Here is a 12,302-nt window from a genome sequence, read left to right as displayed (position 1 = left end):
TGTCCTGTCCTGTCCTGTCCCGCTCTGTCCTGTCCCGCTCTGTCCCGCTCTGTCCTGTCCTGTCCTGTCCCGCTCTGTCCTGTCCTGTCCCGCTCTGTCCCGCTCTGTCCTGTCCCGTCCTGTCCCGCTCTGTCCTGTCCTGTCCTGTCCTGCTCTGTCCTGTCCTGTCCTGTCCCGCTCTGTCCTGTCCTGTCCTGTCCTGTCCTGTCCTGTCCCGCTCTGTCCTGTCCCGCTCTGTCCCGCTCTGTCCTGTCCTGTCCTGTCCTGTCCTGTCCCGCTCTGTCCCGCTCTGTCCTGTCCTGTCCCGCTCTGTCCTGTCCTGTCCTGTCCTGTCCTGTACTGTCCTGTCCTGTCCCGCTCTGTCCCGCTCTGTCCTGTCCTGTCCCGCTCTGTCCTGTCCTGTCCTGTCCTGTCCTGTCCCGCTCTGTCCCGCTCTGTCCTGTCCTGTCCCGCTCTGTCCTGTCCTGTCCTGTCCTGTCCTGTCCTGTCCTGTCCCGCTCTGTCCCGCTCTGTCCTGTCCTGTCCTGTCCTGTCCCGCTCTGTCCTGTCCTGTCCCGCTCTGTCCTGTCCTGTCCTGTCCTGTCCTGTCCCGCTCTGTCCTGTCCTGTCCTGTCCTGTCCCGCTCTGTCCTGTCCTGTCCTGTCCTGTCCTGTCCTGTCCTGTCCTGTCCCGCCCCGCTCTGTCCTGTCCTGTCCTGTCCTGTCCTGTCCCGCTCTGTCCCGCTCTGTCCTGTCCTGTCCCGCTCTGTCCCGCTCTGTCCTGTCCTGTCCTGTCCTGTCCTGTCCTGTCCGTCATCAGATTGTACCTGCTGATGTTTAATGATCATCCTCCTCCTCCTTGCTGGGTGTTGCCATGGCGACCTCCCTCCTACATCACCTAAACAAACAGAGGAGCACAGAAACGTGCCTCCAGCCTTCTCTCTCCTCCTCACTGTCGCCATGGCAACAATGCACTCAGATCAGCTTCCTGTGAGGTGCAACTAAAGCAACACACACACACAGAGGGCAGGGTTAGCTCTTCTTGCTCATGGGCACAGTGGCACCTCCTCTGTGTGTGTGTGTGTGTGTGTGTGTGTGTCACATGACTGGCCCTTGACACTTGAATTCCTCAGTCCTGCCCTGTGTTCCAAATCACATACTTCCACTTTTTCCTTTTAGTATGTACTGCAGCTGCCCTTACAAAGTATGCAGTGTAGTATGCAGTATGCATGTGTATGCATACTATTAGGACACACTCCATGCGTCCTCCCTGAGCTCCGCCCCTCTCGCTCACTTCCTCCTCCGTCTGTAGCTCCACATTTGAATGTTGTTGTCAAAATGGCGGTGTTGTTTCATACTGCGCTGTCCTCTGTCTGATCTCTGATCTGCTGTCTTCCTGTCACTGCTGCTGTACCTGAGCCAGGTGAGGGCCGTGTGTGTGTGTGTGTTGTCTTCCTGTGGGCGTGGCCTGTACACTCAGCTCAGTCAGTGCCACGTAACGTCTGCTGCACAAAGGATTGTGGGTCAGAATGGCCAGAGCAGCATGCTGACATGCAGACTGTGAAATCTGAGCGATGTAGTAGAACATCCTGGTACTCTTGGCATACTGCATCTGACACACTATGTACTGGGACATACTCAATCTTTTTTTCCCTACTAAATAGTGTGGTAGTATGGGGACTGGAACACAGGGGCGGTCTGAGGATAGCCTCAGTTCACCTTCTGGTTATGACCCAAGTGTTTCAGTCAGTCCAGAACCTCAGAACATCAGCAGAACCTCTGCAGGGGGCGTGGGGGCTGTGACGTTGTGGGCGGGGCTCCAAACACTTGAAGCAGCTCATTGAATTTTCATTGGCTGATGAAGTCTGTTCACCTGCAGCTCTGACATCTGACCTTTGACCTGCGACACGCTTAGTCACATCAGTGTGGCTGTCATCATCATCACCGTTTACCAGGCGCCCTGCAATATGAATACTCACACTCATTATCTGAAGCACATAATACATGGAACTGTAATGTTATGTGTCTTGTTCTGATGAATTTCACTGAATGAACATAAACACACTGACAGCTGCACTGTAACACTGTAACACTGTGGAACTGTGACACTGTGGAACTGTGACACTGTGACAATGCAACACTGTGGAACTGTGACACTGTGGAACTGTAACACTGTGACACTGGAACTGTAACACTGTAACACCGTGGAACTGTAACACTGTGGAACTGTAACACTGTGACACTGGAACTGTAACACTGTAACACCGTGGAACTGTAACACTGTGGAACTGTAACACTGTAACACTGTGGAACTGTAACACTGTGACACTGTGGAACTGTGACACTGTGACACTGTGACACTGTGGAACTGTGACACTGTGACACTGTGGAACTGTGACACTGTGGAACTGTGACACTGTGGAGCTGTGACACTGTGACACTGTGGAACTGTGACACTGTGGAGCTGTGACACTGTGACACTGTGGAACTGTGACACTGTGGAGCTGTGACACTGTAACACTGTGGAACTGTAACACTGTGACACTGTGGAACTGTGACACTGTGACACTGTGACACTGTGGAACTGTGACACTGTGACACTGTGGAACTGTGACACTGTGGAGCTGTGACACTGTGACACTGTGGAACTGTGACACTGTGGAGCTGTGACACTGTGACACTGGAGCTGTGACGCCTGGAGCTGTGACGTCTGCAACAGAGTCGTATTTTTGTCCTTTCAGATTCGTCCTCCTGTTGGGACAGGTGACGCATGTTTTGGCTCCTTTTACGTGCAAAAATTGATGCAGCCGTTCTCCATGTTGCCATACCATAATATTATCCTGTTCACAGGAGAGGCTTGGACTGTGAATAGAAACAAGCTTAGACACATTCTACTCATTTTACTGCGTCAGTGCTGCGTCGTGGTGTAACAGACGCACCGACTCGACCAATCAGAGCTGCCGGGCTGACGGCTCCACTTCCCCAGTTTGCTATGCTGGCCACCGGGAGGCGCTACAGGGCTCACCTTCATGGACCGAACTGGCCTGGCCTGACGTCGCCCAGCCCTCAGCCTGCTGCACTTTCACCTGCAGTTTGTCACACACACACACACACACACACACATACACACACACACACACTGCTTTCACACATATACACACACACACACACTGCTTTCACACACACTGAAGCCCCACTATGTAAAACCCCTGCTCCTCCCTCTGCCTCTCTCTCTCTCTCTCTCGCTCTCTCTCTCTCTCTCTCTCTCTCTCTCTCTCTCTCTCTCTCTCTCTCTCTCTCTCTCTCTCTCGGAGTGGAGGCCTGGTGTTTGACATGCTGATGTCACTGGAGGTTCCCGGTCAGGACGTCCCAGATGGAACTCCTGTACACTGAGAGGCTCTGCTGTCTGATACTGGATATTGTTACTGTTTATTTTTATGTGCACAAGGTTCTTTGTTTATTTTTTTCACTTATAAAACCAAATATTTTTACAGCTCTTGAATTATTTACCGCATTCAAAAATCACAACCGATTTGAGGAGACAACAAGGTCCATATTTACTGAATGCTTTTTGTCCCAAAGTGGCCCAGCAATGTGAGGCTGAAACTAGAACCTGGGAAAACCTGGAATCCCAGGTTTCTGGAACAATCCTGTCTGACTACAAACCTGAGACATTGGTAACGTCTCAAGTTTTTACAGTGAAAATACACACCAAGGCATTTTTTCTGTGCGGCAGTCAAAGTTTGCATGAGCATCACACACACAGCTCGGAACAGTAATGTTAGCATGCTTAGCTTAGCTAAGCTGAACCAGAGCCAGCATGTCTCTGGTTCAGTGGGTCTCCAGGACCACCAGAACCTCCTGAGGCGCTCCTAACCCTTTCCACAGCCCGGTGTCCCAGAACACTGTTATATACACTGTGTTATTTACACTGTGTTATAGCACAGTGTGTTATATACAGTATGTTATAATACAGTATGTTATACCTCAGTGTGTTATAACACACTGTGTAATAGTGCAGTGTTCTAGCTTTGGGCGACTAATCAATAATCATGCTAATTAATCAATAATTATGACTAAACGGTAACTTTTCCAGCTTGGCATATGGCAGAAATGGATTCAGCACTAAAAAATCATACAGAAACAACAGATAAAGTGCTTTTCCTCAAAAATGCCTACCATGTTGTTTTCTAAGGGGCTTTTTCAATTTTCGGTCCTGACTACATTGGAGGAAATGAGTTTTTGGCCCGATTTGTTCTCATATTGGGACGTGTGTCCCGTCGCCCTGAGGGGTTTTGTCCAGGCACACCTCGTCTGCCTTTCGGGTCAGCCTGCTCACATACAGATCAGATCAGCCTGCTGCCTCCCACTCATCTGCCCACTAGTTCTCACAAGTTCACAGTTTGTTTCTGGGTAAAGTGTGTGAAATACAGTGTGTTATAGTACAGTGTGTTAAAGAACAGTGTGTTATAGAACAGTGTGTGATATACAGTGTGTTATAGTACAGTGTGTTAAAGAACAGTGTGTTATAGAACAGTGTGTTACAGTACAGTGTGTTATGATACAGTGTGTTAAAGTACAGTGTGTGAAATACAGTGTGTTATAGTACAGTGTGTTATATACAGTGTGTCATAATACAGTGTGTCATAATACAGTGTGTTATATACAGTGTGTTATAGGACAGTGTGTTATATACAGTGTGTCATAATACAGTGTGTGAAATACAGTGTGTTATAATACAGTGTGTTATAGTACAGTGTGTGATATACAGTGTGTTATAGTACAGTGTGTTATATACAGTGTGTCATAATACAGTGTGTTATAGTACAGTGTGTGATATACAGTGTGTCATAATACAGTGTGTCATAATACAGCCTTGAGTTAAAAGGTTACTATGTAACAGTGAATTAAAAGGTTACTATATATATAGTAACCTTTTAATTCACTGTTTAAATATCTGTTCTGGCATTTATTCCTTATATTCCTTATTAGCGCATATCAAATCAGATAATGTGTGATATGCATGTGTAAACAGAATAATTCAAAGAACTTGTAATTGACTTTTTTTTCTTGTCTTTGTGTGTGTAATCAACCTGTGAATTTTTATAGTGATATCTGAAAATAAATGTTGAACCCCTTTCCCCTGTGTGTTAAAAACAGTGTTTTTGGTAATATGTGGTCATAAATAGGTGATTTTCAAAACTTTCCACCAACGGGATTTCTTGGGACTTTTTTTTCCCTCACTCAGGACAAACTGAGGATACAAAATCAGTTGAGTTTGCTTCTCTTGCAATTTGTCCTAGGTTGACCCCAAGTTTGGCCTAAAATTACTGGACTATATATACAGTGTGTATACTACAGTGTGTTATAATACAGTGTATTGTAGTACAGTGTGTCATATCACAGTGTGTTATGATACATTGTGTTATATACAGAGTATTTTAGTAGAGTGTATATTACAATGTGTTACACAGTGTGTCATAATACAGTGTGTTATAGTGTTATGATAAAGTGTGTTATATACAGTAAGTTACAGTACAGTGTGTTCTAGTACAGTGTTTACACACACACACACATTCATACACGCATACATACATACACACATAAATACACACACACACATATATGTATATATGTATGTATGTATGTATGTATACTGTATATATATGTATATGTGTGTGTGTGTGTGTATACACACACACACACACACATGTATGTGGACATGCATGTTGTATGTGGACAAGAGCATAAACACAACTCGGATGTTTCTCTAAACTGATGATGATCAACACCTCCACTCACACTCACACACACACACACACACACACACACACACACACACTCACACTCACACACACACACACACACACAGGAAAAGGAGGCGAGAGCAGGGGAACAAAGTGTCAGAGCATCATGTGACACATGAGCAGAGCGAGCTGTGTGTTGTGTGTGTTGTGTTTTTAGCGTGGAGCCGTGCAGCCTCAGTGAGGCTCCGTCACTCTGAGGGAAACGCTGACTGGTCACACCTGACTGAGCTCGTTAAGCTCGTTAGTGGAGCTTCCCTTTGAAGTAGCTGTGATTTCCTCCTCTGACCCCTCCCCTTCCTGTTAGGCACAACTCCTCTTCCTGTGCCCCACCACTCCCCAACACACACACACACACACACACACACACAGTGGAGGATATGTCCAGAATCAGTTTACTGAGCTGAATGACGACACTGTTCCCATAGCAATAGTCCATTATCTGAAGCCCCGCCCACTGTGACCTGCTACTTCCCTCTATTCTTGAGCCACTTCCTCCAGGAAGCAGGAAGCATCTGGGTCACCGTGACAACAATGAACGAGCAACCCCATACATTAGTGTGTGTGTGTGTGTGTGTGTGTGTGGTGGTGGTGGGGTGGGTTGGGGGGGGTTGACAATGGGCTCATAACAGCTGAGGCTTAACTATTGTTGTTGATGGGAAAATCCAAGCCTATTAAGTATGCCTGTGTGTGTGTGTGTGTGTGTGTGTGTGTGTGTGTGTGTGTGTGTGTGTGTGTGTGTGTGTGTGTGTGTGTGTGTGAAAGCAGATCTGACAGCTAATTTGAATCAGTAAAAATACAGTTCTAGTTTCCTCCTGTATTGAAAGAAATCAGTGAATTTGCTGGAAAAAGGTGAAGAATGAAAAACATTAAAGAGCAAAAAATAAATCAACAAGTCAATACAACAACAAACAGAGGAGAGGAGAATAGAATAGAGTAGAGTAGAGTAGAGTAGAGTAGAGTAGAGTGAGTAGAGTAGAGTAGAGTAGAGTTGAGTAGAGTAGAGTAGAGTAGAGTTGAGTAGAGTAGAGTGAGTAGAGTGAGTAGAATAGAGTAGAGTAGAGTAGAGTAGAGTAGAGTGAGTAGAGTAGAGTAGAGTAGAGTAGAGTAGAGTAGAAGAGGTGGTTCCTCCGGGCTTCAGACTGAAACACAGATTTCCCAGAGTTCCGTGTGGCAGGTGGTGGCAGAGGTTAACAAGTGAAACTTTGTCATGGAAACATACAGGAAGTCAGTCAGGTAACCATGGTAACGCTGCCAACCGATGCAAACAACTGTCCACATACACACCGATAAAACAGGAAGTACAATGTTGATATAATACTGTCACTGTCATAACAGTAACAATAAAATCTGATAAATAAACCCAATCCTGCCTTTAAAAAGCACAGCAGGCTTCAGCCTTAAAGGAATATTCCCACATTTTCTCTGCACGTCACAAACAGCTGCTGATCAGATTATTCATCAATTATTGGTGTCAGATTCATACAGATGTCTCTTTCTGTGTGTGTGTGTGTGTGTGTGTGTGTGTGTGTGTGTGTGTGTGTGTGTGTGAGTGACTCTGCTTGTCCAGATAAGCACCAGCTTTGTTCCAATCACAGCACTGCTTATCTGTAAAGAGATGCTTTGTCCAATCAGGCCACAGACAGGAAATGAAACAGGAAGTGTAGCCTGATGGGATGTTACATCAGAGTACACACACACACACACACACACACACACACACACACACACACACAAACACACACACACAGACACACAGAAGTGACAAAGCACTCCCTCCTCCTCCTCCTCCAGGGAAAATAGTCCCCGGGGAAACGTTTTCCTTTCCACAGCCAATCATCAGCTGTGTGGTTTCTGAGTGTTGAGCAGAACATTCTGACTCACAGTCTGACTCCATGTTGTGAAATCTTTACTGACAAACGGTTTGTTGATGTGGAAAAACCTCCAGGATCAGCGGGACGGAGTTTGAATTCAAACTTTGAAGATGAGCAGAATCCAACGTGCTCCCCTCCTGCTGCACAGACCCCAGATCAGTCTGCGTGTTCAGGCTTTTGTTTTTCTGGGAGCAGCAGTGTGTCTCTCAGGCTGACTGGGGATCAGCTTTCTGCCCGCTCCCTTAAAGAGCGTCTGGAGACCCACTTATTCTCCCTGAGTGAGATGTTTCCTGGTGAGAGGATCAGTGATGTATTAGTGCTGCATCAGTCATTATTAACTCCTCGTTTATTAATTAAAAACAAAGAGTTAATTAAGACCCGCTGACTGAGGAACGGCTCGTACTGTGTCCTTATCAGACCGGAACAAAAACCTTCCATGTTCTGATTAATAAAGACTGTTTGTTGTTTTACATAATTAATATCTAACCCTCTGTGGTGAGTTAGACATGAGTAAAGACGATTAATGAAGTTTTAGCACAACAACACAACTGTTTCCTTCAAGCCCCAAACTGAGCAGCTGACAGAAAGGCTTTAATTCAGATGTAACTACTCACGTATTAACCATTAGTCAGCATTAATCATGTTCTTACTGACTGACTACTCCTGGCAGTTTACAGTGTAGGTAGCGCTCTGAGTTGCTGTAGGAATCTGTCCTGACGTGGAGTTATCCATCATCAGGCCTCAGGCTCTGAAGTTTTTCTCCTCCCAGCAGCAGCGCGGCTCTCTGGAGGAAACCAGCCCACCCTATCAAGACACAGCACACTTCCTGAGCTGCCGGGGAGGGCCGAGGCGGCGAGCGTGATGGGGAGGGCGAGGCCACGCCGCTCAGTCTGCTGGCAGAGCTGCTGTGGAGGACAGAGCACAAACAGACTGGATTCAGCCTCCACGTCCAGATGGACTCGTCCCACTGCTGGATTTACCTCTGGACTGTCTTCTTGCTGGTCTCCGGCGGGCCTGAAGAACGCTACACCGTCCACTTGGAGCCGGCCAGCTTCGACAGGGCTCTGCAGAAATGTTCCCCAGGCGTCCTGACCACACTGAGCACGGCGCAGGAGGCCGCCGACATCCTGCAGCTGGTCTCAGGCGTTCTGCCCAACTACTATAACAACTTCACCTTCTGGGTGGGGCTGAGGAAGTCCAAGAATGAGTGCGTGGTCCCAGAACGTCCTCTGAAGGGCTTCAAGTGGACGACGAACGGCAGCCAGGAGTCAGAGGTGGACCGTTGGAGGATGGAGCCGGAGGCCACATGCACTGCGCTGCGCTGCGCGGTGCTGTCGGGAGAGTTTGATGGGTCGACTGTGACCAGCTGGGGTTTCATCTCCGGAACCTGCAAGGTCAGCTACCCTTTCATCTGCAAGAGAGACAGACAGGCAGGAGAGGGAGACAGCAGGCCACTGCCGCCCGAACCAGAACCAAAACCAAAACCAAAACCTGAACCTGAAGCTAAACCTACACGTGAATCTACACCAGAACCAGATCCTGAACTTGAACCTACGCCTGAATCCAAATCTGAACCAAAGCCTGAACCGGGACCAAAGCCAGAACCTGAGCCACATCCCAGGCCCAGACCGGACACCGGTTCTGACCCCTGCCACATGCCCCACATCAAGGAAGTGCGCTCATTCACCTGCACATCGTTGCTCGGCGGCAACAATGTGCAGGTGGACTGCTGGTCAGGGGTCCGGCTGCAGCTCTTCTGCTCCGGCAGCCCGGTCGCGTGTCATCTGAACGGCTCTGCTGTCGACCTCAACGACGTCTGCCTGCCCTGCCAGGACGGTTACCAGCGCGACGCCGCCTGGAGATGTGTGGATGTGGACGAGTGTGGCAACAGCCCCTGCAGGCACAGCTGTGTGAACACGCCGGGCTCGTACCTCTGCGTCTGCTACGACCGTGACGGGAATAACCACAGCGAGAGCTCCGCTGTCTGCATCGAGTCCCTCCCTCCCTCGCCGTCGCCTGGCCCGGGTGAAGGTGAGGACAGAAGCACATCCAGAATCCTGATCCCGGGGCTGGTGGCGGTGCTGGTGCTGGTGCTGCTGCTGGTGCTGCTGGGCGTGGTGGTGAAGTGCTGCCTGATGAGGCGCTCCAAGAAACGGGCCATGAAGAAGGCGGAGAAGTTAGCCATGGAGAGCAAGGACGGCGGCAGGGACTCCTTAGAAACCACCAATGAGAAGAAGGCCACATGAAGAAACAACGTGTGATTGGTGGACGCTGTGTGATGTCACTGCTGGTAAAGAAACACGTACAGTTTGTCAGGCTTGAACCCCGGTGGTGCTTTGTCACCGGGGTCAGAATTTGATCATGATCTTGCTCTGATTGGTCAGATCCAGCCTAGTGGGCGGAGCCCTCAGCGTCAGAGGTCTGACGCTGAGAGCAGCCTCGGGCGTCCAGGTGTGATGTTCAGGGACGAGGACCATGGTCAAGAAGTGTTGTTATGAATCCCACCAGAGTTCTGGGCAGGACACGCACTCAGGTTCGTCAACCCAGAATGCATTGCTCTCAAATGTCTGTCAAGAATCTGAAGATTTGATGTCAAGTAATTTCAAAAGCATAAGCTCTTACAGTTTGGGTCATGACGGGATCATTTCTAATTTCTGTTCTTTTGAGAACTGAGTGGCGTTCATGGTTCTGTCTGTTTGGGTTGTGATTGGATGACACACCCACTGGGTTATGGTCAGGGTTTTGATTGGCTGAGGGCTAAAATCAAGACTGTTTTATCAAATTAGTTTGAACAACATATTTGACAAATGTCTTGTAAAAAAAAATCTCATGTAACTTAATTCATGTGCTCATGATCCTTTTCCCTTATTTCCCTTCTATTATAATAATTATAATTGAGTATGTTGTGTTTTTATTGTAGTGTAGTGTAGTATGGTGTATTTTTTATTGTAGTGTAGTGTAGTATGGTGTAAATTTTAGTGTAGTGTCGTGTAGTATGGTGTATTTTTTTTAGTGTAGTGTCGTGGATTTTTTTAGTGTAGTGTAGAGTAGTATGGTGTATTTTTTAGTGTTGTGTTGTGTAGTATGGTGGATTTTTTAGTGTAGTGTAGTGTATTTTTTAGTATAGTGTCATGTATTTTTTTAGTATAGTGTAGTGTAGTATGGTGTATTTTTTAGTATAGTGTCATGTATTTTTTTAGTGTAGTGTAGTGTAATATGGTGTATTTTTTAGTATAGTGTCATGTATTTTTTTAGTGTAGTGTAGTGTAGTATGGTGTATTTTTTAGTATAGTGTCATGTATTTTTTTAGTGTAGTGTACTGTAGTATGGTGTATTTTTTTAGTGTAGTGTAGTGTAGTATGGTGTATTTTTTAGTGTAGTGTCATGTATTTTTTAGTATAGTGTCATGTAGTACAATCAGTGTTGCTGATTGCTGCTCTGTCCCAGCATGTGTTTTGAAAGAGGTGCAGTGGATTTGCTCGGGGTTCGTTTTAAGAAATCAGGTTTTGTTAAGGCAGGAAAGTAGAGTCCACATGGTCCTCATCCCCGAGCATCATGCTGTGGCGTCGCTCAGCTCCGAGCTCGACGCCGGCGGCTCCCGGATCTGACCACTTGGCACCAGTTTACATCCAGGCCACAGCGTGGGAGCTTCACTGCCTTGCTCAAGGACCCCAGGTCCTTGGACAGGACTCGAACCTGCGGCGTCCCGTCCAACAGACTGGAACCGACAGAACGCCTCTGACGCTTTAAATGGTTTGGGTTTTCAGCTGTTCTCCAGCTTGGCTCTGCAGAATGAAAACTCTTTGCTGCATGGAGTCTGCTGTCTAACGCTGCGTAAAAATGTTGAAAATGTCCTTTTTAAATGCCATTTCTAAACATTTTTTTTTAAAAATTGATATTTATAGTATTTTTAAGATTTAAAGATTTTTATTACTACTATGAAAATAAATTTATATATGGTTTCATTTGATTTTTTCTGATTGGTTATGGGCTGATGGAGAGCTGGACATGAACCTGGGACGGTCTGAGGTTTGTGGCTCGGCTGTCCTCAGGTCCTCCAGGAGTTTCTCTATATAAATTAGATTTTGTTGAACTGTGTGAACTTCTGCTGCCACTTCACTGTCAATAAAGTTTTATCTTCCTCTTCCTGGATAGAAGTGATCCGTCTCATGTAGGGAACAAATCAAACACACATGAAGGTGGAGGTGAAAGTAAAGGTCAAAGGTCAAAGGTTAAACTGTGGTTAAAAGACGTCATGAACCTCAGTGACCCAGCAGTTTGTGCGGCAGGAGGGTCGCTCGACGAGCTTCACAAAGACAAAAAAACAAAAACACATTTAATATCCATGGAGGTGAAAGCAGACCAAGACATATGAATCATACAAATAAAATAAAATAAAATAAAATGAAACAAAACAAACTAAAATAAAATGAGACAGAGCTGGCGGGAGCGTTGCCTCTGTGGAGACGTGGAGTTTCTGCAGGACAGGAAGTATGTGTTTGCAGACAGGAAGTAGACTCTCTGTGTTGATAAGCTGCTCTTCCTGTTTCCTCAGACAGGAAGTGACTCGCAGAAGAGCGGCGAGACTCGCACCAAGGAAACTTTCTGCCTCGGTCACTTTGTCTCGTTTTCATCCGGATAAACGT

The 12,302-nt window shown here is 46.9% G+C and overlaps 1 protein-coding gene across 1 annotated transcript; it reads left to right on the top strand.

Annotated features, from left to right (window-relative positions):
* Nucleotides 1-8,515: 8,515 nt before the first annotated feature.
* On the top strand, nt 8,516-10,749 carry clec14a (C-type lectin domain containing 14A). The gene has a single exon (XM_030045235.1). It carries the CDS (start codon nt 8,610-8,612, stop codon nt 9,900-9,902), a length of 1,293 nt encoding a protein of 430 aa, XP_029901095.1. The 5' UTR covers nt 8,516-8,609; the 3' UTR covers nt 9,903-10,749.
* The last annotated feature ends 1,553 nt before the right edge of the window (nt 10,750-12,302 follow it).

Source organism: Myripristis murdjan, chromosome 22 (genome assembly GCF_902150065.1).
Source record: "Myripristis murdjan chromosome 22, fMyrMur1.1, whole genome shotgun sequence".
Taxonomy (NCBI): Eukaryota; Metazoa; Chordata; class Actinopteri; order Holocentriformes; family Holocentridae; genus Myripristis; species Myripristis murdjan.
The sequence above is the reverse complement of the archived record's forward strand: the minus strand, read 5'-3'. Positions and strand labels throughout refer to the sequence as shown.